This window comes from Trichogramma pretiosum, unplaced genomic scaffold, assembly GCF_000599845.2.
Source record: "Trichogramma pretiosum strain Unisexual culture from Peru unplaced genomic scaffold, Tpre_2.0 scaffold90, whole genome shotgun sequence".
Lineage (NCBI taxonomy): Eukaryota > Metazoa > Arthropoda > Insecta > Hymenoptera > Trichogrammatidae > Trichogramma > Trichogramma pretiosum.
This window is the reverse complement of record NW_019641031.1, coordinates 129392-153191: the sequence shown is the minus strand read 5'-3', so window position 1 is coordinate 153191 and position 23800 is coordinate 129392. Positions and strand designations below refer to the sequence as shown.

General features: G+C 35.0%; 6 protein-coding genes across 7 annotated transcripts in view; 5 read left to right on the top strand and 1 right to left on the bottom strand.

The window, feature by feature from the left end:
• The window catches only part of LOC106657657 (pikachurin), a 79001-nt gene extending 75915 nt beyond the window's left edge, over window positions 1-3086 (top strand). For both annotated transcript variants that reach the window (XM_023458040.1, XM_023458041.1), the window contains exon 15: window positions 95-3086. In XM_023458040.1, coding sequence (XP_023313808.1) covers window positions 95-243 — 149 coding nt within the window. In that variant the 3' untranslated portion in view covers window positions 244-3086. The remainder of the gene's footprint in view (window positions 1-94) is intronic.
• Window positions 3087-4905: 1819 nt separating this feature from the next.
• On the bottom strand, window positions 4906-8362 carry LOC106657617 (DNA polymerase iota). The gene is made up of 3 exons (XM_014379218.2): window positions 7473-8362; window positions 6010-7342; window positions 4906-5929 (listed from the first exon to the last, which is right to left on the bottom strand). The coding sequence occupies exons 2-3, from the start codon at window positions 6917-6919 to the stop codon at window positions 4953-4955; spliced, it is 1887 nt and encodes a 628-aa protein (XP_014234704.1). The 5' UTR covers window positions 6920-7342; window positions 7473-8362; the 3' UTR covers window positions 4906-4952.
• Window positions 8363-10303: 1941 nt separating this feature from the next.
• LOC106657597 lies at window positions 10304-11208 on the top strand. Its single transcript, XM_023458051.1, has 4 exons — window positions 10304-10432; window positions 10499-10658; window positions 10739-10896; window positions 10994-11208. Exons 2-4 carry the CDS (start codon window positions 10573-10575, stop codon window positions 11206-11208), a joined length of 459 nt encoding a protein of 152 aa, XP_023313819.1. The 5' UTR covers window positions 10304-10432; window positions 10499-10572.
• A 1123-nt stretch (window positions 11209-12331) lies between these two features.
• Window positions 12332-17134, top strand: LOC106657660 (ras-related protein Rab-1A). The gene is made up of 3 exons (XM_014379280.2): window positions 12332-12880; window positions 14707-15103; window positions 15412-17134. The coding sequence occupies exons 1-3, from the start codon at window positions 12858-12860 to the stop codon at window positions 15625-15627; spliced, it is 636 nt and encodes a 211-aa protein (XP_014234766.1). The 5' UTR covers window positions 12332-12857; the 3' UTR covers window positions 15628-17134.
• Window positions 17135-17304: 170 nt separating this feature from the next.
• LOC106657611 (cyclin-dependent kinase 20-like) lies at window positions 17305-19546 on the top strand. The gene is made up of 5 exons (XM_014379210.2): window positions 17305-17798; window positions 17947-18135; window positions 18282-18518; window positions 18601-18828; window positions 18923-19546. The coding sequence occupies exons 1-5, from the start codon at window positions 17511-17513 to the stop codon at window positions 19079-19081; spliced, it is 1101 nt and encodes a 366-aa protein (XP_014234696.1). The 5' UTR covers window positions 17305-17510; the 3' UTR covers window positions 19082-19546.
• Window positions 19547-19685: 139 nt separating this feature from the next.
• Window positions 19686-22375, top strand: LOC106657612 (activator of 90 kDa heat shock protein ATPase homolog 1). The gene is made up of 9 exons (XM_014379212.2): window positions 19686-19958; window positions 20120-20266; window positions 20435-20514; window positions 20606-20805; window positions 20894-21014; window positions 21106-21191; window positions 21261-21395; window positions 21583-21818; window positions 21900-22375. Exons 2-9 carry the CDS (start codon window positions 20187-20189, stop codon window positions 21982-21984), a joined length of 1023 nt encoding a protein of 340 aa, XP_014234698.1. The 5' UTR covers window positions 19686-19958; window positions 20120-20186; the 3' UTR covers window positions 21985-22375.
• The last annotated feature ends 1425 nt before the right edge of the window (window positions 22376-23800 follow it).

Sequence of the window (23800 nt, the reverse complement as noted above, 5' to 3'; positions counted from 1 at the left end):
TTAACCGGCGCGCACGAAAAAAGAACACATTATTCAACGAGGATATAAAAAGAATTATAATTAATCGCACGAATGACTCGTTTTGCGCACACAGGTGGAGCTCCGGACATAGAAAAAACAACGAGAGGCCAATATCTCAAGGGTATCGTCGGGTGCGTTAGCGACCTCGTTCTCGACTCGGACTACTCTGTGGCCCTTTCGATGCCTGGCCAAGCGCGCAACACGCACACGTGCATCCCCTGAGTGCCCTTGGAGCAGCTTCGGTCGCTCCAACGGACGACCGTATCCGCGGATCGTTGAATTAGAAAAAAAAAAGAAGAAGAAAAAAGAATACGATGAAAACGATCGGCGGGCCAGGCACTATCGTCAAAGAAGCAAATGATCTTTATAGTTTGTATCTAAAAGAGAAGCGTATAGTTGGAAAGATAAAATGATCTATGAATATTTTGTCAAGACCAAACAAAGTGTCGTCGGCAAAAGGGGCGAAATATAGTAACGAAAGACGATCCGAGAAACTGACGCTGAATGAATTTCTAGCCCAGTGAATTGTACATAATCGTGTGATAACAATTGCCCATATATATACCTATATCGTGAATGCATACACAAACACATATAAATACACAAACCACCCTTTTGAGCTAATTTAGTGACTTGGATAAAGGGAAACTGTTTGTTGACCTTGATTTTATGTATTCTCTCAAATTCTATGCTCCTACTTGTTATGTATTTTTAAAGTTGTGACTTTTTCAATATTTATCAGCAACGCGACAGTAAATTATTTTTATCAAGCATTGCATTGAGCTTAGTGAATTTGAAGCTATAGAACTATTAAATTCTTCTCAAGTTATGAGTGTCAGTATAATTTATTCGAATTTAAACCCGTTTGTGTGAATATTCGTGAAATAAACTTGATATTGTCTAAATTTAAAAATCAAATCAGTGTGTATATATTATAAATTGTAACAAATTATATCTCAAAGCTTATGCAAAAAAAACCTCGTGTATTATAAAAAAACATGTTTATGATCAATTAGTGAGCAGCTAAAATAAGTATAAGCAAAACGGTATTGAAATGTAAATGTCGTAGATACGTAGGCCTAAAGTAATACATAAGCTGAAAGAACGTAGAGCAAAGCAGCAACAAGATTTAATTTTTTATAAGTTATTATTATAGTACATTAGTCTTTAAATGTTTGCGTGAAATGGCAAGAGCATTGTGACAAATAATGAAGACAAAAAAGCACAATTCTTCCATTTGAAGCTCCGTCAGAACAAAAATTTTGGTCAATACGTATATTTATGTGCAGTCGTATATCGCAAATACGACTACTCGAATAAACGTGCATAATGGGAAACTAGCATTTCTCATTCAGAATGTAAAAAAATATATCTTTTTATGTGAATAAAATAAAGGGTAAAAGTATATCGACAAAGTATACATGCTATTCGTTTTTGAAGGCATTTAACAAAATTATTTTGAAGCACTGCTCTCCTATAATTCATACGTCGTAATATAAAAAGCAATCGGCCATAGTCAATTTTGTACGAGTGTTATTTTCGGGAAGAAATATTAGTATAAAGAAGAAGATGAACATATTTATAATATAGATAGGTAATTTAATATGCGAATTAGCGATAAAACTGAAAAACAGTATGCACTTATGTATGCGTTTATGTATATCATTATTAATATCGGATTAAACAGAAACTAAAGAAATTGCAATTTCTTGACCATTGTCAATTCAACTAAAAATTTCAAACCTCTTGATTGGGTAACAAAATAGTTCAAACTTCTATCTAAATTAAAATTAAAATTTTCATTGGCATCAAACGATTGATGTTCTAAAAAAAATTCACAAGTTAAAGGGACAGGAGGAAAAAGAAAAGAAAACGATTGTCTAAAAGATAAAAAATATTGGGTTTTTACATCTACTCTTTAACAATTCAAAAAGTACTTTGATCAAATCATGTTGAGAATAATCAATTAATTCACAGATAAATTGTATAATTTAATAAAATTATTTGTTAATTCGTACTTTGTTAACAGAGAAAATAACATGAATAATAAAATTAATTCATTTCAAAGGTAATTTATTTTCATCTCAATAATTTAATTTTTGAAGTTACTGCCTTGAAAAAGATATAATAATCGGCAGAAATAATTTCTTCAATGTATATAAAATATTTACATATAGAAAGAAATTAAGCATTAGGTATACGACTAGAGAGGTGTATCTATGTAACGCAATCATTAAAAGAAATGTCAAATGCTTGAGACGAGTTTCCCAATTCAAATCACTGAAAATGATGAAACTTGATGTCTTTTTGATGTCAATCAAGTATAGAATTTACCAAAATATTACATACAAAATACATGTGTGAATATATAAAGAAAATAGCCACCAGCTAGAACTATCTCAGTGTAAATCTATTCCTTTAGTGTACAACATTGACAATTGTGTTTCAAGAAATGAGATTGCAATCAGAAAGAAGGAATGAGACAAATTTTGATTGTATCAAAGCTAAAAAATTTCTGCATCACAAAAGCTAAGTAATTATAAATAAATGTATACACTTATAGTATTTCTATTATGTCCATTTGCAAAGTCTATTAAGAGAGTCTATTTGTTCTGAACATAAATTTTTCCTAAACACGGAACTGAATATAAAAATAAAATAAAACAAAACGTGTACATTTACTTTGCACAATTATGTAATGTACGTTAATCACATCAAATGCATTACACCTAGTCCGCGAATCAGAGCATTTCCCGTGATATTGTGAAAGATCACGTAGCTAAATGCGAAAAGAAGCTAAAATTATCAATAGTACCACTAATGTCTATAAGAAATTATTGTAAATAATAAAATATGCTTTGCGGAGATTTTTATAAAAAAGAGAAAACCGATTGAAATGATGTAAGCTACACAGACATGACGATATTTAATATTTCAACATATCACAGTTTTATGTCAATGAATGCACTAGGTATGCATTAAATTAAATGCTAAATACTCGTGTATTATGTTATATAGAAATAATGAAATGGATCTGTATAAAAATAAAATTTGCATTAAAATTGGAATTGCGTTAAAAATTTATATCTTTAGCGCAAAGTTTGAGCGCCAGTTCTTAAATGATCAGAACAGTTTTTATGAATCGCATAGAGTCATTAAATGTACCCATTCAATTCCTACATGTCCATTGATTCTTCAAACTTCAAAATTACTATCAGTGATTTTTCCTACTTTCCATATTATTATTCATGTTTAATTATAGAAATTGGAATGTATCAATGGTCCAAGAACTTCTAAAAAAACTTCTAAATGAAATATGATCTACAATATTATCAGGAAAAAAAGGATTGTAATTTGTTCAATAGTTAAAACAACTATTCAAAAGAATGACGTAATGTAAACACAACACATCTTTTTTGTTATTATTAGATTAGATTTTAACGGATAATATTCTTTCTTGTGAAAAAAATTATCGGTGTTAAAAAAAGCATTTAGATATTATTAAATTCAATCTCATATAATTGTCATTGTAAACAGGAGAAGTATTTAATTCGCATACTTTAACTCATGCGTAGTAATTTGTTACTTATATTTTAACTATTTCTTCATACACAGCAGATGCTATTAAAAATAGAGCATTAATACACGACCAAATATTACCATGATGTGAAAAGAGTAAATTTGAGAATAAAAAACGTGAATGAAAGCGTATGAATCGAAACCCATATTGTCGAAGATTATTAATAAACAGAGATTTGATAAAAAATATGCTGCATATTTTTCTTAAAATCTTCCAAGAACAAAAATTACTTTGTTAATCGCAGTAATAATTTTTAATGCATTTCGCCAATTATTAATTTTTCCGAGTTTGTTTTAAGTTCTACAGATTTAGTCGATTGATTACATTAACATTTAAATTGACAAAAGTAATAATGATACTTGCCTGGGGATACTTTTTTTAGCGCTGAAGAGATTGGTAAAATCTCATTCCGTTTAGTCACCCGATTGAGAACATGATGACATTTTTTATTTAATGTTATGATAATTTTATTATCAATAACAACAAAAACTTGACTGTCCCGTTTGACGGATAATAGTGCTTACCAATCAACATCATCAAGTTGAAAGTAATAATGAAAGGCGTTCATTATATACATTGCCACGAGTAACCAATTAGAAGGTTTTTTCTCCAGTGGATCGTTGCCATCTAGTTTGAGCATCACGAAGCTACTTAACAGTACTCTGAGTTTGAGGAGTAAAATTGAGAGGTAAGAACACTGTCAAAAATTAACTATAATTTTCAATTCTATATTGATCTTTGAAAAAGTGTTACGCTCACTAAAACTTGTAAGTGTTTATTCAAAACTCTATGTCATTTAGTTAGTTTTAAGTTTAAAAAATGCCTATGCAATTAGAATATGATTTTTATTATATTTTCTTTTGATGTTAAAATTCTTAGAATCAAATTTGACTCTGACTTCTGAAAAGACTAAAAAATTGTTCTGTTGATAAAAGGAAATGCAATAAAAGAAATGAAAGTAGATCGTAATTTATAAACATGAATAATTTTATATTTATTTATAATTCTACATGTCTAATATAACACTGGCTGTAAAAATATTGACATTTCAATTCATATCACCACCACTTACATCCTGAAAATAATGAAAATTTGTTACAAGTAAACTATGCATGATTTCTTTCATAACAATGAGTATAAATTAATCTTGACAGCTAAATATAAACTGCTTTTATTTGTTCGCTTGCCCTGTCCTGCAGGTAAGACATTTGGGTACATATGACATTTGCGCACCATACGTTATCAAACATTTGACCTTTTCACTTGTAAAAAAGAAAGTAGAAAATGTTTTTAATGGTTCATTGGTTTCCAAAAAAAAAAAAAAATCGTCTCGATGTTACAATATTAGCAGTTATTTGTTAGCTATAAAGAATTTATACAATTCATTTGATTTTTTTCCACTTGTGTTTGTGGACCAGGAATGATTCATCTGCTTGTCAAGATCTATAGGTATTGTTGATTTAAAGTTTGTTGGTCCACTTGGTAATAAATTTTTTGATATTGGGGATGATGATGGAGTATTTAATTTTAAATCAGCCATTTCAATACTAGGAGATTCTCGTCTTCCACTCAACCACACTTCCAGTTTTGTTTTTTTTGGAGATGGTTCCATTTCACTTAAAAGATCATCATCATCATCCCCGCTACAACGAATATCAATAGGGCTTGGTGTTGCTCTATCTAAACTTCTAACACGATGACACGAGTATGACTGAAATTGTACTTTATTTCCCAAGTCTTTATTTTCTCTTAATTCTTCATAGCTGTCATCTTCATCTTGCAAATTGATGCTCATAGGAGAACCTAAGCTTACATCTGAGAAACCTTCTTCTGAGCTTATGTCCATAACCGATTGAACTGCTACTTGCTTTCTCAAAAATGATGCAATACTATTTTTTCCTGAAGCTTTTTCTTCTTGAAATTTAGTGAATGCTAAGCCTAGTAGTGTTAAATGAAAAGGCTTAGACACGTTAACAACTCGATGAAATAGTTTCATAACCAGGGATAGAATTTTTTTGTGATCAAATAAAAGATTAGCCCCTTTAGCCCCTTTATTTTGAGGAACTAGATGCTGTGGAATTGTGCATTGTCTACTTTCTCGTTTACCCGAAGAAGAGCTAGGTTTTTCCTGATTTCTATCATTTTTTCTCACAGTCAATTTTATACAAACTGGTATTCTGCCATCTTCAGCTGCTAATTCTGTGAGTCTTCGTAGTAATGCACTTAATCGAGACTCAACTTCGTCAACTAATGAAACTTTTTTAAATCCATCTTCTAGACCAATAGATTGAGGTTTTCCTGTTGGCTTGACTGGTGTATCGTCAATACCTTTATAAAAATTAACAGATTAATATATAAAAGTAATTAAATTATTAAAAAATCTTTAGAAAAACTATTATTATTTTTACCTTCAGCATAGTCTTTAATTTTTCTTGCTAAATCTTTTCCAATTTTAACTTGTAGCCTATCTAAAGGTATTTTACGTACATCTTCAACTGTTTTAATATTATTCGCTGTTAAAGACTCAGCTGTTCTACGCCCAACACCTGGAATTTTTGAAACTGAACCTAAGGAAGAAACTAATTCCGCTGCAGAAAATGGATAAACTAAAGTTTGTTGATTTGGTTTGTGTAAAGCTCCAGCTAATTTTGCTAATAATTTATTGTGAGCTATACCGGCACTGCAAGTCAGCCCTAATTCACTGTAAATTTTATATCTCATATCCTTGGCAATTATGCTTGCCACCGCTAAACGTTTATGACATCTGCAAGGGCATTCTTCTTCTGTATCACTGAAAATTTCACCAACTGGTGTTATTTTTTCGGCATTTTCTAATTCACACATACTAGTTATACATTCTTTGACAGAAGAATCATCATCGAGTTCAAAGTTTTTTTCATTATTAACATTATGTACATTATAACCATCAATAATAGATGTCACATCAATGTAGTTTTCATCGAGTCCTAGTTTTTCTACTGACGGTGTAAACTGGTGCAAGAGTTCAGCAATTTTAGCTGACATACGTCTATATGGTGTCAAGTCTTCACCTCTGACTAAAATTAAACTTGGACATAATTGCAGTGCCTCATCGACTGGCATGCATTTCCTGACTCCGAAAGCTCTTGCTTCATAGTTACTGGTAACCACGAGGTTCTTTTGCTGCACACCCAATGGCTTTCCTTTGTGTTCAGGATGCGATATCATTTCGACTTGTGCATAAAAACAGTCAACATCGAGATGAACGATGCATCTCGGATGCTCAACAAATTCATGTTCATAATCACTGCTAGTATCCATTTGAATATCTAATCCCATAAAACTCCGGACTGAAACATTCGTCGTTTCTCATCAACAATTTTATTAACAAAGGCACACGCGTAATTTTTTGTGGTATAAACACTTTAAGTAGAAAAACGGAGTCACTAATATACAAACGTCGCAGCGTTACGTATATAATCAGTCTTTGTGTACACTCTCTCTCTCTCTCTCTCGCTCTCTTGCTGTTGGTGTTGCGCGGCGCTTTCTTCTCGAAGAGCAGCAGCAGCAGCAGCAGCAGCAGTCGTTGCGACTCGCGACGATGTAACAAAAATATATACTCGTCAACGTCAAAATCGCTGTGTCCTCTCTGTCAAAAATGCGTCGATCGTCTTGATCCGTTGTCGAGTGCCTATCGATCGACGATCGCGGCGTCGTGATATAGAATGAGCTTGCTCGTATAAGTGCGTATAAATAAATGTCCTGGAAGCAAAAAAAAAAAAAGAACGCAAGGTTAAGTATGCGTCGAGAGACATTTGTCAGGCGCGAGATTTATTCGCGTGAATTCGCGTAATCTGGTGCACGCAAACGCGAACGTTGCGTATATACTCACTTGGTCGATGTCGATGGAAGGCGCCCCGACGACGACGACGACGATATCAGTCGCGAATTCAGGATACAATTGCATCAACTGCCTTTTATCTCCAAAACAATCCGCGTCGATCTATCGATACGGGATCTATGTGCTGTATGCTGTATATATATCTGGCTGCGGTGCGGCTGTGCGTTAATTTATCAGAGTGCAGCAGGACTCGCGGAGCAGGAGGAGGAGTAGGAGGAGCAGCAGCAGCAGCAGCAGCGTAAAGTAGGCCCGCTGGCCTCCTTTTGTCATAAAAAGAAAACGCTCACCTGCAGCAGCACTCGCACACGCGCCAGCAGCAGCAGGCAGCAGCAAACGTATATACATATAAGATATATATGCGCGATCTTCACCCCCTCGAGCAGCAAATTTTGGCCCAAAGTGTGCGTGTCGAGACTGGTCAAGATCACGCGGAACAAGCGAGAGGGAGAGACATCGTGAGAGACGTGCGTGCGAGCGAGAGAGACGCTGCTGCTCGGCATAAAGAGAGAACAAAAGACAGCAGTTTACAATACCATAACATTCGATGTATAGCCTTAACATTATGTACATAGAGTATATATGTCTAACTCGATCGTGAATCATCTCGTATGCTAAACATAGTTTTGGCATATTGTCGTTTGTATCGCTTTATAATCGATGACATTAGCTGGGCTATATATATCCGAGAGTCGCCAGACGATTATACACCTTTTTTTTCTCAACGCGAGAATAGGTAAAACAATGTCATCTACGTGCATGATACTTGTTGCTATATACCGATGCTGACAGCGAACACAATGCCTGCACCTAAATATACATATCGCAAGAGCGAAGATAACGGTGTAAGCAAGAGATACATGTATTTAATCAGAAGTGCTGCTCCGTTCGGTCGGTTCTAAGAATCACTGCCGCTGCTATAGTGCGAATTCGTCAAATACATAAGTAACGCAGACGATGGCGCGCAGATTCGAATCAACGCTTTGTAGATGTGTATCGTATTTCTGCAGAACGGACACGCCTGACGATGATAATAATAAGATAATAATTGCGAGTCGCGCGCGTTTATGAATAACTCACGAGCTAATTAGTCATGATATTAGTTAAATAAGAGGCTCTTTTGTCTTGGCTCAATGAGTAACGAAAAATAGCGTCGTCTGTGAATTCAAGCTTTTGTTCTTAAGATTTTTATAAATACTAAGGTTATTGATAATTTATTTAGGCGCATTTTTTAAAGATAAGAACAATATGAATTTCCAAAACATTCAGTTCTTTGCTCCTAATACGGGTATAAGCGACTTTCTTCCATTTACCTCCAAAGCCTATTCATGGATTCTTCGAATTCGATATACTGTATCAACACGATTTTCTCGTAACGAGGTCAAACCTGCCGTAAAACGAGAAGCTACGCGTAGTTTTAAAAGCCAGCTGATCGTACCTCTGCTCCCCATAAACTTCACGGATATAATCATTTAAAGGTCCTGCGAGAAAGTAATAATGACACTTTTATCGCGCGGTGTAGGTGTTTACTTACGCACAGCAGAGAACAGCAGTTTATACGAGTTTGACGTCACATTTCTCGAGCTGTGTCAAGTGCGCCCATAAAATATAGTGCGGCTAGCCGTCAGCCGCCGCACCGTAGTGAGCCATTATAGGACGTAAACATAATGCTGTCATCCCGATGCTTGTTTATAAACATACGATTTTTTACCTGTCATTCAGGTTATGCAGTGTAACATTTTTAATGCTCGATGCTTTGTAGATAAAAAAAAATGTATTGTTAAATCACTGATTCGAGCAAACATAGCTCGACCGACGAATGAATAGATGGAGAACGTGAGTGAGCCTTTTTATCGTGATTAGTATACTTTATCTTAATAATTATATTGAATGATAAATTGAACATAAATTTAAATAAATAATTTATTTTGTGCTATTATTTTGAATATGTCACAGTATTATGTTTACATTGCAAATCGTTCCTGCCAAAAGAATATTACGACTACTTTCTGCATGTGTGTTTTGATAACATCCACCACAAAAAGCAATCTCTTTTTATAAATCCACAAAAATGTTGTATATATTTAGGTATGCATAATTTATCACATATCTAAAGATCAATTGCACATTTATAACTCCTTTGCATTATCTTTTTGAAATTACATTTTTTAGGTAATAAAATAAAGATCATTTAGAAAATGAAATAAACAATTCTCAGTTAGATCAGTTGGTAGATATTCCAGATTCTAAAAAATCAGCCAAACGAGCTAGAAAAACTAATGAATGGGAATATTATGATGAGTTATTGATTGATGCTGTATGAAGCAGAAGTTGCTTGTGGAATTATTCTTTAAAAGAGAGAAGTACTGAAAGACTGAACCAAGCTTGGAATGATGTTTTAAAAGAGTTAAATCACAGTAAGTATCAGACATCTTACTGAAATGAAAAAATTTTCATTTTTCTAAAAACTAAAATTTCAGGACAATTTGGTTTAACTGCAGTTAAACAAAGATGGAAAAACCTTCGTGATTCTTATCAAAAAGCAAGAAACAAAATTTTTGCACATGCTGCCAGTGAGGCAACAAACAATATTGAACCTTCTTTTAGGTTTTATAATCAGATGCTGTTCTTGAATGACTACCCTCATACTCATCGGTAATCTATAATTTAAATTTTGTTTTATATACATGTTTATTGATAACTGAATTGATTTTGAAACTTTATTGTTAACATAATTTTATTCAGGATTCCTACTGAAAAGCATATATCCGATACTGATACAAAGTCAATCAAAAGAGATAAAAAGAATATCAATTGGGATTATTAGGATGATTTACTCATTGAGGCAGTTAAAAGTAAACAATGTCTTTGGAATTATGCTGTTCCACTTAGAAAAAGAGGTTTGCATAACATAAGAAAAGCATGGGAAAGTGTTGTAAGGGAATTGAATAATAGTTAGTTTCACTTTTGCTACTGATACTTTATTATTTATTAGCAATAAAGTAAAATAAAAATTTTAGGTAAAATAGATCCAAAGACTGTTCAGAATAGATGGAGAATTCTTCTAGATTCTTAACAAAAATCCAAAAATAAAATGATTGAACATGCTTCTACTGGAGCACCATCAGATATTAAATCATCCTTCAGGTTTTACGATCAGATGCTATTTTTAAGTGATCAGTGGGTAACTTTGTACTTTTAATTATTATTAAAATGCTTAAATTTTTTTCCATTTTAATAAAATATTGGTGTTTTTGCAGTAGGGAAAATATCATTGTTAACAACTCATCCATCAGCAATGAGAGCACAAGTTCACCTTATCTTTCATTGGATTTTACACTTAATGGTGATTCAAATTCAAGTTTAGATGCAACAAAAGAGAGCACAAATGAAAAGTCCCCAATTGAAATTAAAAAAAGTAGGATTGCTAAATCTCAACTTCTTTTGAAAATACATGTTATGTATGCTTAACTAATGAGTAATGTAAATCAATTGATGTGAATTTAAAAATTTAGGAAAGCAAGAGTGTAACATGGAGCTTCATAGAGAACTACTTGATATTTTAAAGCAACAAGTGATTTCTCAACCCAAAGAATTGGATGAAAGTGGAGCCTTTGCAAAATTTGTTGAGGAATGTTTACGTAAACTTCCTTATAGAAAGCAGAAACAACTACAAAGAACTATTTTCGATGCCATGTCAAAAGCTGAAGATGAGTGTTTTGAAGAATAATAATGCACTTAATTTAAAGTAGATTGACAGAATGAGAAAATATTGAATTTTAGTTTTTTTGCTACAATTCAATTGTTTTATAATTATAAGTTTGATTAGACTGAATTGAAACTATAAAAATCATATTCCAATTAGTTCGAAAAGGAAAAATAGTGCATTTAAAACAGTTAGAGTAGGTGGTCAGAAATCTGTAGTCTGTACATATGAACTTTAGATTTATGATTTAAGATATATTATTTATAGAATGAATAAATGATACAAATTATTTTTATCAAAAGTATTTTATTTAAAATAAACCATTAAATCGTTCAAATTAGGCATATGAAAAAAAAAAAAAAATTTGAACGTCTAAACAGCAAAAAAAAATTCTTCTGTCACTCTGACAGCGGATTGTTTTGAGCCTCCCTACCTCAATACCATAACGTTTCTCTACTCTCTGCTTGTGTCAGAAAATTTAACCGTAAGGGCCTCAACTGCCTGCGCAATCGCAGTATTTTTTAACATATCCTACTCTCAACGTCGGTGCGGCTAAAATTTCCCAGTTCGCTCTTGGAGGCTCTGGGATAGTACGAGACGATCGCCGCCAGTCAAGAGCTTCAGGCGAAGATAAGAGCTGAAGCATTGACACCGTGTATACATAGTCGCGGCTGTCGATCATCGAAGCCATTTAAATGTCATAAATATGCGAATAAACGATGAATCATGCATTCGTAAAAACAAATACGAGGTTTATAGAGCCTAATCTTGAGTATATACGTAGGGACTCCGGGTCGATGACGCTACGATAGGCGCGCGTAAACAAATTTAAAAGGAAAACACTCCGTTAGGTGGAAATTCGGAGTCTGCAGTCATCGATCGGTACATGATCCGTATACAAATTCCTGTATAATCAGGGACTCGCGCGCATTATCGACTCGCTCTTAGCGTATTGTCATACAAAAATACGCGTGTCTGTGTGCAGGTAAACTTTTCGGACGTTGTGAGAAACGTCACACGCACAGACGTAGGAGTTGTGCATCGTTGTGTGTCGTATCAGGCTGTGTACATGCACAACACATTGTTGTATATAGAGGAGAAACTCACGGGCCGCGCGCTGCCGCCGCTGTGCTGCTCCGCTATTAAGCTCGCGAGAACGGCAAAGTTCGGAGTCGCTCGCGCGAGCCAGTGTGCCACGACATCGATATATACTACCTCTACTCGCGCTCTCGGTGCTCAGTGGTACTCGTCCACACGCATACATACACTTTTCGCGCAGTATACGTGTGTGCGTGCTCGTATAGATACTTTTGTTGCTGCTGGCCGTGCGTCAGTTGCTGCGTGAATATTACGGCAGATACATAAGCTATATACACACACACACACCTAAAGCTAGATATATACATATATAGTGAACGACGAAGCGATCGAGATATAGGCGAGGACTTGCTGCTGTGCTCGCTGAAGGCGCCACGCATTACACACACGGAGCTGCCAACGAGCATTTCTGCGACTGCTGCGAGCGAGATAGACTCAGTGTCGTGCACTCATACACATACACGCGCGCACCTTACGACGACGACGACGACGACGACCGTCGACGACTATATAGATATATAATAGAGCGCCTAGTGGCCAACTTATAACATTGCAGCTGCTCAGTTTCGCGTAGCATGTCCACGATGAATCCCGAATAGTGAGTGTTGACGAAATTTGCTCTACCATACATTGGCTCTTTTGGTGTTGTTTTAGTTCTTACTTTTACTCGTAACAAACGCATAGCATATAGAAACTAAGCGCATAATCGAATCGAATAGTGGGCTCTTTGTGTGTCTCGTCCTGCTGGTGTAACGCGCAGTTATAACGTACAGCGAAAAAAAAACATCGACGAAGAATCAATCCCCGCCTGTGTGTGTCCGTTTGTCCGTCTGTCTGCGCCCGAGTCTGTGTGTCTCTCTCTCTCTTTCTCTGTGTGCGTGATCTGGCACTCTCGAAAGTGCCTCGTACATCTCTTTTTGCTTTACAAAATAATTCGCTCGCTGCTGCTTGGTGGCTTTCGTGCAAACGAAGCAATTAGTGCACTTAGCCACCTATACGCGCTATATTATGCAGCGTATCTCAGCGCGCTTATCTCTGGCTGAGCGCCTGACCCATCCTCGTCGTCGTCGTGTACAACAACCGCGTCGCAGCCCGTAGTCGATTTCGCATGAAATTCTCGTATCGTGGACTGACGAATACGTATACGATACGCGTCCGTGCTGTGCCTTACATATGTACAATCTATCTCTCTCTCTCTCTGCTTATATATGTAATGAGTAATCGCGATCGAGTGCGAGTGTGTACATACATATATACGCACGCAGGCTCGCCCCCTTCTCATTATATACCGTCATGATGGCTCGGATACACTATCGTCGCCGATACTAGTAGTAGTAGTAGCAGCAGCAGTAGTAGTTGTGTATTATGCTACGAGAGAGACTGCGACGATGACGGCGACAGGCGTCAACAACGGCTTCATATGCTCCTTGTTTTCTAACTCATCCTCTTGGCATCTCGGCGATTCGCGACTTTAAATTTGCATCTCGAGTCCCTAACCTCCGCGGATAATATGCGCTAGTTCGGGGAATACGTTCGCCTAATGGCTGTCTCTCTCTCTGTATAGTGTTTCATGTATACCATTACACGTCGTGCTATCTCACTCTCTCTTTTCTGCAGGTGCTTCTCTCTCTCTCTCTCTCTCTCTATGCTTACGCAGGAGATACTCGACTCGAGCCAATTGATGAATAATTTCTTCTCCTTTTTTTTTCCTACGTATAATGACTCGCATCTTTGACGATGTGCATGGTCTATGCACATCGTCAAAGATTATACGTAGCTGCGTGTCGATATCGCGCTCGTGAATACATAAAAAAAACCCTGAATGACTGCAACATCGACCCAGCTGATGAGCATCTTTTGCCTTGGCTCTCCAGCTCTTCCCAATGCTACGATTCTTTACTAGTGACTTCTATTGATGATCGGCTCAGACACGACTCCGATTTCGTCCCTCTCGATTCTTTATGCTTTTGCATGCACTTGTCTCTCATATGTATGATTTTTCTTCGGGCTCAAGTATGACACGTTCATATAGCGATGCGTAACGATTTTTGTACTCTCTTTTGCACTGAACAAGACGCGAATTAACGAAATAACTTATGTATACACGTACTAAATGTTTTTAACGCTCCACTGATTTTTCATCTGATGATGTCTGACTTGTTTAGTATCATACTCTATGTTTTTTCTTTATGTTGTCACTTACAAATTAATTACCATTTTTTTTTCTAATGATTATTCACTTTTAAAATACATAATCTGTTGAATTATCATTACAAGTAAGCAAGTTTCTATGAATACAAAAAAGCATAAACCTATTCCACGAAATTAGATTAATTGTATTGAAATTTAATTAAATTATTTGTTGATTAGTCAAAATAGTCAAATTCATTCACTTGTTCTAATGCTAATTTATTTACTTTGCAGTGATTACCTGTTTAAACTGCTCCTTATTGGAGATTCCGGTGTAGGAAAATCGTGCTTGTTGCTCCGATTTGCCGATGACACCTACACAGAAAGTTACATCAGTACCATTGGTGTTGATTTTAAAATCAGGACCATTGACTTGGATGGAAAAACGATAAAACTCCAAATCTGGGATACTGCTGGTCAAGAAAGATTTAGGACAATTACTAGTTCTTACTACCGTGGTGCACATGGTATCATTGTAGTGTACGATTGCACAGATCAGGATTCATTCAATAATGTTAAACAGTGGCTGGAAGAAATTGATCGTTATGCCTGTGATAATGTAAACAAATTACTTGTTGGAAACAAATCTGATCTTACTGTCAAGAAAGTTGTTGATTATACAACTGCCAAGGTAAATACTTTCATATTTTAGCCAATGCAATACGAGATTAGTTTTTTATCAATTCATGGATAATATCCTGTATAAGAAGTTATATCGCACTCTATAAGACTATAACCACAATATCTAAACCACAATTTCTAAACATAGCATTATGAATACATTTTTAATAGTAAATAAGATTGCTTTAATAATCATATTAAATGTCAAAAAGTATTTAAAGTAGTAAATTCATAGACTCATAATATTTAACATGAAATATTTGCAATGTAATCAAAGTATTCAAATATTAATGTGAATGAATTTTTTTTAATTCTTAGGAATATGCTGATCAACTGGGCATTCCATTCCTTGAAACTTCTGCAAAAAATGCCATGAATGTTGAACAGGCTTTCATGACTATGGCTGCAGAAATTAAGAGCAGGGTTGGACCACCATCAAGTGCAGCAGGTGATCAAACGAGCAAGCTCAAAATTGACCAAGCCCATAACATTGAAACCTCGGGAATTAGTGGTTCTAAATCTGGATGCTGCTGAAACATTTAATATAACATCGTTTCTTATAAAAAATAAAAAATTGGAGTTGAATGAAATTTTCATTCTTTCCGGAAAAAAAGAAAACATACAAACTGATATGGTGTCATGCGCATGACGAAGAAAAGTTAAAATTCTGCAAAAGGAAATAAGAGGAGACCGTTTGATCCATAGGACATTAATATATTTTCTAAAATGTACTAAAGACTTGTGCATATGACACACGGCCAATTTTATTCTCCTCTTATTCTTCAATCTTTTTCTTTTTTTTTCTTCGTGTTATATACTTACCTACTTATTAGTCTTTAACAAAGAGATGAAGATTTATAGAAAATATTTAAACTCGCCTTTGTAAATTTTTATGTAAACTGATAAAATATTGATTTAATAACTAATTCAGGCGACGTTTTACTTCGCGCCATCCTTACTGATTCCCGACATGAAACATGATATCTTGATTTTACGTTGTTATCCACGATGGTATATTATAAATCATTTTTGGTAACAGTAATCGCCATTTGCGATTAGAGCAATCTTTTATTTTAATGAACGTAGCTCAAGTTAAGAATTCATAGCTGCGTCGATTGATTGTGCTCGTCGATTATTAACATATGAAAAAGAGTGGAAATCGATAAATGTGGTGTGTTATGTATTAAAAGTTTTACAAGTGTCCGAGTATAGAAATTTCGAAGTTTCAATTGAACGAAATTTTATGCAATGTCTGATAATTTAATTATTTCTTTATTGATACTTTATGCGCAAAGATGAGAAATATCATTCAGAATTTATATAGAAATGATCCAGATAAAGGAGAGAAAAAAAAAATTGATAAAGCAAACGAATTGTTGCTGATGAGTTAGGAACAGTTCTAGATTAAAAAGTAACTCATAAAATTGTGTAATCATATTAGACGATTAATAAAAGAAAGTCAAAAAAAGAAATATTTCATTTTGTAGCTTGAATGTAGAAGATTTTTTAAAAATATCAAAACACCTGGATCACGATCAAGAACGGTACACGCAAGTTACATATCCGTGTTTTATTTGTATCTTGAACGTATACGTAAACAAAATTTGTTTCATATCTTTAAACTCGTTAAAAAACTGACACGAAAACCATTGACTTTGGAGTCAATGGCGATTGACACTGTATTGTGCGCAAACCTTGTTGAGGCCGTAAAGCAAACTCGTTTTCGTGATAACACAAATTCAGCTTCATTCTTATAGAGAGAATACTAACATTTTTTACGTTTGAAAAATTTTTAAAGTTTTATTATACAAATATTATTATTACTATTAATTACTATTACGATGATTATTATTATTATTATTATTAGTATGTTGTGTAAAATGCAAACTCAAAAAAAAAGACATGCTTGCTTGCTTTGCCGCACACGATCGTTCTCTTCAATTGATATACATTTGCAATCGTACCGTTTCAAAGTAGACGTTGTACGATAATACAATGTAATTGCCAATATAAACAATGAAAGAAAGCAACAAAAAAAAAACAAACTTTCGATGGGGGCTTGTCGATTTTTTCGATTGCACGCCGCAAATTTTACCTGCAAAAATTTATAAAAATTATAAAATAGAACTATAAATTTAATCATTCTTATATAACGTATACAACAAGAAGAAGTTTAGCGAATAATAATATGTACATTTTGAAGAAGAAAAAAAATTATCCAATTAAAATCATTTATAAGCATTAAATTTTTTCGTAAAATTAATCATTCTACTTGTTATTTAAACTTATTCTCAATATAATCAAGAACTTTTCACGTTCATTTTCGTGATTTTATTTCTCGAATTAACAGTCGATCGACACGCTAACGATTCATAAAGAAAGACACCAATTTAAACGCTCCGAATATCGTCGTAACCATGGCAACGATTTTAAGGAAAACAGTCGATCCTTTTGCCTGCCTCTCGTACAGTACACACGTGCCACAAGTTGACGTCGAAAAAGAAACCGTACCAATGCACAGATACACGATATCCGGCAAAATTGGCGAGGGAGCCCACGGGGTAGTGCTCAAGGGTCTGGACAAATCGAGCTCGACCCCGAGACCGGTCGCCCTCAAGCGCATTCTCCTCAAGAGAATCGACGACGGTATACCCATATCCGTACTTCGCGAGGTCAAAACACTGCAGCGACTGAAGCATCCATACGTGAGCAATTGTTCTTTTTTTTTATTTTTTTTTTTTGTTTTTTCATCGACTTTGAGTGTCTATACTTTTGTTATTGGGTTTGTTATTGATAAAATTTCTTTTTCGCTTTCGAGGCGACATTTTTTTGACTGTTGAAATCGAATGACAGATCGTGGAGCTGTTGGATGCATTTCCGGCTGGCCTGGACTTCGTCATGGTGTTCGAGTACATGCCCTCGGGACTGTGGGAGCTGCTCAAGGACTACGACAGGCCACTGACGGATTCCCAGATCAAAACGTACATGCGAATGCTCCTCGAAGGCGTCGCTTACATGCATTCGAATAATATCATGCACAGAGTACGTAACGCATTCGGTCGATCATATTTATGTATATACTTAACATTTCAAATGCGCAATGGCCTCCTTTGCTTATGTAAACCAGGCATGCGGTAATATGCAAACGACGTTTTTTTTTCTCGCTCACTTTTCCACCACGCACGCAGGATCTGAAACCGGCGAATCTGCTGATACGCGAGGACGGCGTGCTGACCATCGCCGATTTCGGCCTTGGCCGACTCATGTGGCAGGACATAAGTCGGCCGTACTCGCATCAGGTCGCTACCAGGTGGTACCGTGCGCCTGAGCTGCTCTACGGGGCGAGGTTCTACACCGCCGCCGTCGACATGTGGGCGGTCGGCTGCATCTTCGGCGAGATGCTCAACAACTCGCCGATTTTTCCCGTTAGCATACGATAAAAAAACAATTATTATATAATTAAGATTAGACAACCGATTTCGAACGAGTTTACGTAATTACTGACAGGGCGAGAGCGACATCGAGCAGTTGGCCATCGTGCTGAGCCATCTGGGCTCGCCCACCGCCGAGTCCTGGCCCGAGTTAAGCTCGCTGCCCGATTACAACAAGATCACCTTTCCGTATCACAAGGGCGTGCTCTGGGAGCGGATGATCAGCGACGCCCAGCCCGAGGCCATCGAGCTCATCAAGGCCATCCTCATTTACGACTCGTCCAAGCGTCTGACTGCCCAACAGGTACTTCTTATATATAGCAGCGGCTGTGTCAATGACACGAGAAATGAATTTTCGAATTATATTGTTCACGATTTTGAATAAATTTTTGCCGCAGGCACTTCGATACGACTACTTTTACAGCAAGCCTTATCCGTGCCTCGAGTCCGAGCTCGTCAAACCCCCGAGCGACCATCGCGCGCGCCTCAAGCCCAAGGAAGTGGAGACCGATCTCAAACCCTCGGCTCTTTTCAAGAATTTATCCAGCATCCTGTGAATGTCTCCTCTATTATGGTGTACATAATGTTCATTTCGTGCAATTTATTGTAAATATAAAATACGAATTAATTTATACAATAGTACCGATGTTTTAATACCGATTATGTGTGAAAGCATGAAAAATAATTTATATTACAACTTCTACGCATTTCTCGACATTTATGCAAATAAAGTTTGGATGAACGAGTCACACAAAAATTAGTAAGATTTATGGAAATTTCTTCAAAAAAAGCAAAAGCTGTTTGGGAGAAAACATGTTTCATTTTGATTTCGGTGCGCAAAGTCATACTTTTGAAATCGGCTCGATCGGTAATTTACCATGAAACGCGCGTTGGGACTTGCTGTGCAAATTTTCTAGAAACTTCTCTAACATTCGCGTTTGCGGAAATTCGCGAGCTCAGCGCTTCCAAAGTCCACGCAGCACGACTGTCGTGCCGCGACATCTGTTTCCAGAAAGTTTCACTAGTGCGCACGCTATACATCCTATATTCAAGCGCAGACAGACTCGGCATAATAATACGGCCTGGCCCCCAGTCACAAGTTCAGTTGAAATTCGCACGCGCTTCGAGAGCAGCCAAAGAGTGAGCGACCCCGACTGTGTTCGCGAGCAGCACACGCGTTTCCTCACACACGCATCTCGTATTCATAATATTTTAACCAAGTGATATTTAGATCGTCCGATCGATTGTTCTTTATTATTATTTTTTTTGTTTTCAACGAACGACCGATTTTTTTGCTCTCTTCTGACAGTCCCTGTGTTGTGAAAGAGAGACATCAACGTGTTAGAGTCACACACAGCGAGGGAGACGAGACACAGAATTATCTAGCAATTTCTAGACATTCATCTTCTGCTCTGCTCCGAATTTACACACGGTGTAAGTATATTCGATCGACACACGTCATAAAACTGGGAAAAATTCTGTATGCCTCGGTTATTTTACACTTCTAACTCTCTCGCTTCCTACTACTACTGACTCGAAAATTCTGAGTCATCGTTGTGCGAATACGACTGAGTGTTTTTCATTTTGTCCTGTAGGTTTTGAGCACCTATCAATTATCATCTTTAACGAGAGACAGTTTTTATTTTCAAATTAATATAAATAATGGCCAAGTGGGGTGAAGGAGATCCACGATGGATTGTCGAAGAGAGGCCCGATGCTATAAACGTTAACAACTGGCATTGGTAAGTTTTTTACGGTGTTACGACAATGTTATTAATTGATAAATATCGTGAACGCATGGTTGAACAAATTTTTTTGAAACGATTTTTTTTTTACTCTGCGATTCGGTCATTTTATTGAATATGTATTTTATTACTTGAATTATACATATTCTTCGAATTTTCTTTCAGGACTGAAAAGAATGCCTGTGCTTGGTCACAAAACAAAATCAGAGAACTTTTTACAAATTTAGTTATTAAAGGAGATGAGTGTGAGTACATTTTATAAATTTGAAAATTTTATTTTTAGCTAATGATATAGTTACACCTCTAGCTGACCTCAATTTTTATACTTTCTTACAGATGAATGCAAAATATCAGAACCTGAAAAAGTTGAGGGTGAAGCAGTGGCAAATAATAGAAAAGGAAAACTAATTTTCTTTTACGAATGGAATATTGTACTGAAATGGAGCTGTCCCCGCAAAAATTCTGATAAAAAGAAGATTGAGGGCAAAATCAATATTCCTAACCTCTCGGAAGAAAATGAAATATCTGAAGTAGATGTAAGTTATTAAAAAACATATGAATATACCAATATTTATGTTGAAAATTCTTAGATTATGAATTATTGTTTTATTTACCACATTCCAGATTGAAATAACATTATCAGACAGCACCGACGAAGGTGAAAAAGTGAAACACTTCTTACATACACAAGGAAAAAATGTTATTAGAGAAAAATTACAAAATTATGTATCGAGTTTAAAACAAGGTACTGCAGAAACACATTACTTACTAATATTTTTTCAAATGTAAAACTTGTGAAAATTTGATTTATAATTTTGAAAAATTTTTGATTGCAGAGTTCACGAAAGGTATGATTCTTCCAAAGAAAGATCAATGTCCCAATGAAAAAATGAATCAATTGACATCTGGCTTTAATGTAAAGGTATGTGAATAAAAGATTTTTTACTTTCTCATCTAAATGAAAATTAATATTTTTTATTATTCAATTTAGATGCAAATGAATGCTGCTGTTACTAATACTACAAATAAATCTACTGGAGTTAAAATATCAACAACTGCAGTTAAGCAACAGCAAAAGTTCATGTGCAGAGCTGAAGAATTTTACAATGTCATGACTTCCCCTGAAGTAAGTTGTATAGGCTTTTTACTCTGTTCTACTTTTCAATTTTTTATTATTTCATATATTCTACTTTTTAGGATTAAAATTTAATGAAACCTAAAAATAATTTTATTAGATAGTTTTAAGAAAATAAAAGTTAGCTACTTTGAAAAGATGAAAAATTTATGAATAATTCGAAAATATCGATTTTTAGATGGCTACAGCATTCACGAAAAGTGCTGTGAAACTTGATGCTGTCAAGGGTGGCAAATTTGAATTTTTCGGTGGAAATATTTCTGGAGAGTTTGTTGAACTTTCACCAACTAAAATAGTACAAAAATGGAGATGTAAAGCTTGGCCTGATGGACATTACAGCAATGTAACTTTTGACATAGCTGAAAAGAGCGATCATACTGAAGTCAACGTAACGCAAACTGGTGTCCCGTCCAGGTAGAATATTTATAGATTATTTTTATTATTAAAATCCTTTTTAAAACGACACTAAAATTTATTTATTATTTATAATTTCAGCGAAGAGTCATCGACGAAAGAGAACTGGAATCGGTATTATTGGGATTCTATCAAAAGAACTTTTGGTTTTGGATACTTTATGTGATTCTTTTACAATTATTTTGTATTGTACGAAAAACAATGTGGTTTATCGAGCCACTTAACTGCCCTTTTCAAGCCGGGCTTTTGTTATATAGGTATTATAAATATTTATTGATAAGTAACTGAATTTCATAGAAATGCAGTGTAAATCTGCAACAACGGCTTGAAAATTGTAAATGCAATGACTTATGACTTTATAAGACGTGTGTTTCGAATAAAAATATTTCTTAGGTTGAATTTCCAACAGTCGAGTAAAGACATCCTTCAAATCGAATTGTTTTATTTTATTTAAACTGTTTGTCAGTTATTTCATTCGACTTGCAGGTAGTTCTGATTTTGCAAATGTGTATAATTTTTTTTATATTAAAATAAAATTATCATCTGCCCACTGAAAACATTAATAAAATTTTAATCATGTATCAATGAAAAGCTAAATTTCTTTTTATATTACAAATGATAAAATTTTATCTACTGGCTTCTACAAGCACAAATAAATTTTGGAAACATTTATATAATGTATTTGATTCTTTCATTCCTACAGACACTCTGATTTTACAATCAATTACTTTAAACTGCATAATTTTTATCTTTTTCATTCTGTAATTATTCCGAGTTAAAATTTTAAATATATATTTACGAGCAGCAAAGGTTTCATTTGAAAATTTGTTGAGTTGATATTTGATACTCATTAAAAACAGCTCATTACTGTAGTTAATTTATTAGGTTGTTTAAAACTAACTTTTTAATTAATATGCTTCACGTAATTTTTGATTTGCAACTGTTCTGTAAAGTGAATAACAGTTTTCATGTACTTTCATTTCATGTAACTTAAAACTGATCGAAATTTTAATAAACAATATTGATTTTTTTCACTTCCTCATAATTCGAAACAACGCCAAAAATTTCATTGAGAAATTCCAACAAATTTGTAAGGGACCGACAGTGATCTAAAACATGTTCCGCGATTGTAGTTCATTTCAAAGAAGCACCTATTCATTTGGAAATTCAAGGAAGTTTTACGACTATACAAATTTTCAGATAGATATCCGCCAACTTTAGAAAGAAATTTGATAAGGATAAGCAAGTAATAATTAAACTTGACTAATTGGATAAAAAATTGTTATAAACATAATCCAAGTTTTAAATCAAAACATTACAATCTTTGCACTTCTTGTAATAAACTGCTTTTATGTGCTTAACTTATTATCTAAACATAAATTCAAAACGTTAAATATCAAATCATACCTAGAACGAAAATTTAAAATTCGCAAGAAAATGATCCCAATTATCAAAGTACATTTAGATAATTTTACTGATAAAAATCTTTTCTAGCCATGCGTGCGCTGAATTTTTTTTTTCGCTTGTAAGCACGGAAAAAGGAGAGAAAGACACACACAGAGATAAAATTATGCGTTTTCCCAGCGGCATTTTAGTGCCGTACGCAGTTATCTGCAGATACGATTCTTTTGTGCGTAGAATATGAAAACGAACATCCCCCACAGCGTGACACCCCGCGCGCTCGCGTCGCGCGTCATAAAAGTTGAAACTCGAGCGAGAATATACATTTTACGATACTTTATCGAGGACGAATTTCAATTTCGTACAAAATTTGTTTCGAGACCGTGCATTAATAAAGTTCGCTTCTGCCGTCTAATTAACTTGAAAATTAATCGAAATTACTCGAAAATGTGAGTTTATTAAATAATTATGTTATAAGAAATTGTACGCTCGTGTTTGTCCAAGGAAATTGATATTCTCCTTGTGCATACCTTTTTCCCCCATGCAAAACTTCCTAATAATAGTGGATGGTTCACGAATTA